General features: G+C 57.2%; 1 protein-coding gene across 1 annotated transcript in view; it reads left to right on the top strand.

Annotated features, from left to right (window-relative positions):
- Positions 1–1,224, top strand: part of LOC104412212 (homeobox protein cut-like 2) — a gene marked incomplete at both ends in the record, with an annotated part of 7,349 nt that overhangs the window by 1,616 nt on the left and 4,509 nt on the right. The window contains one exon of the mRNA XM_010022851.1: positions 648–1,224. Coding sequence (XP_010021153.1) covers positions 648–1,224 — 577 coding nt within the window. The remainder of the gene's footprint in view (positions 1–647) is intronic.

The following is a 1,224-nucleotide window of genomic DNA, read 5'->3' as shown; positions in this document are numbered from 1 at the left end:
GGGTGACCCTGTGGCCAGCCAGGAGCTAGCACCCAGGATGGAGCAGCACTAGCATGGCCAAAATGGGCTTTTTGAGGGGCATTTTTCCCACTGATATCCACAGAGGAAATCTGGGGTATGGTGAGAAGAAACGCTGGTTAATAGTTACGGGTGGAAGATTACTCCCCATGCAGCAGCATTTGTATCTGGGCTTTTGGAAACTTTGGATCTACCCATTTCCTCCCCCTTGCCCCAAACCAGATGATTAAATGAGGATGCAAGATCCATCTGGCACAAGGAATCATTAAAGCAGCTGTGCTTGCAGTCAATTACAAGAAACGAAATACATTAAAACAGGTAGTCTGCTGAGAAAGCAGAATCCTGGAGAATTGAATTAGACAGGAATGGTGGAAAAACAGACAGGGAAAACAAACATGTTTGTCTATTGCAATCGTTGGTAATGGGATTTATTTTGCAATCGTCAAAAAGGAAGCTTTGAGCCAGGGGTGTCGCAGCTTTTGCTCTGTGAGTGCTGCTGGTCCTTCCGCTGTGCGCCCACCCCACAAACAGCACTCCAAATCCCTTTTCTCCTGCATTGTGTATTATGGCCGCATGGTAGAACAACACGAGATACACCTCGGGGCTCCCCTCACCCCTTTTCTTTGCAGGGGAACCCAAAACACCGTCGGCATCACAAGCAGTGGCCAACGGGGCAGGCGGCAGCAGCTCGGAGGATGCCATCAAGAGCATCCTGGAGCAGGCGCGGCGGGAGATGCAGGCGCAGCAGCAGGCGCTGCTGGAGATGGAGTCAGGGGGCAGCGGGCGCCCTGGGGACACGCCACCCACCGAGCGCTCCACATTGGCCCCCGTCAGCCAGAACATTGTCCCCACCTATGTGAAGCAAGAGGAGGGGAATGGGGCCAGCCCTGGGCCCCCACAGACACCTTTGGCCGTCCTCTCCCCCGCCGCCTTTGTCCAGAGCATCATCCGGAAGGTGAAGTCGGAGATCGGCGATGCTGGCTCCTACTTTGACCAGCACTGGGCATCGGAGCGGAGCCTGCTCAGCCGACCCTACACCTCCGTCTCGCCTTCGCTGTCCTCCTCCTCCTCGAGCTACTCCAGCATGGCCAATGGCCGGGGCTGGCCGCGGGGTGAGCCCGGTGAAGGTGGCACCAACGAGGACGAGCTGCCGCCGGCAGATGATGAGCCGCAGCGGCTCCCCCCGGGGGGGGCAGAGGGAGGCGG

Source organism: Nestor notabilis, unplaced genomic scaffold (assembly GCF_000696875.1).
Source record: "Nestor notabilis isolate BGI_N333 unplaced genomic scaffold, ASM69687v1 scaffold22569, whole genome shotgun sequence".
Taxonomy (NCBI): Eukaryota; Metazoa; Chordata; class Aves; order Psittaciformes; family Psittacidae; genus Nestor; species Nestor notabilis.
Note: the sequence above shows the minus strand (reverse complement) of the source record. Positions and strands in the feature narration are given on the sequence as shown.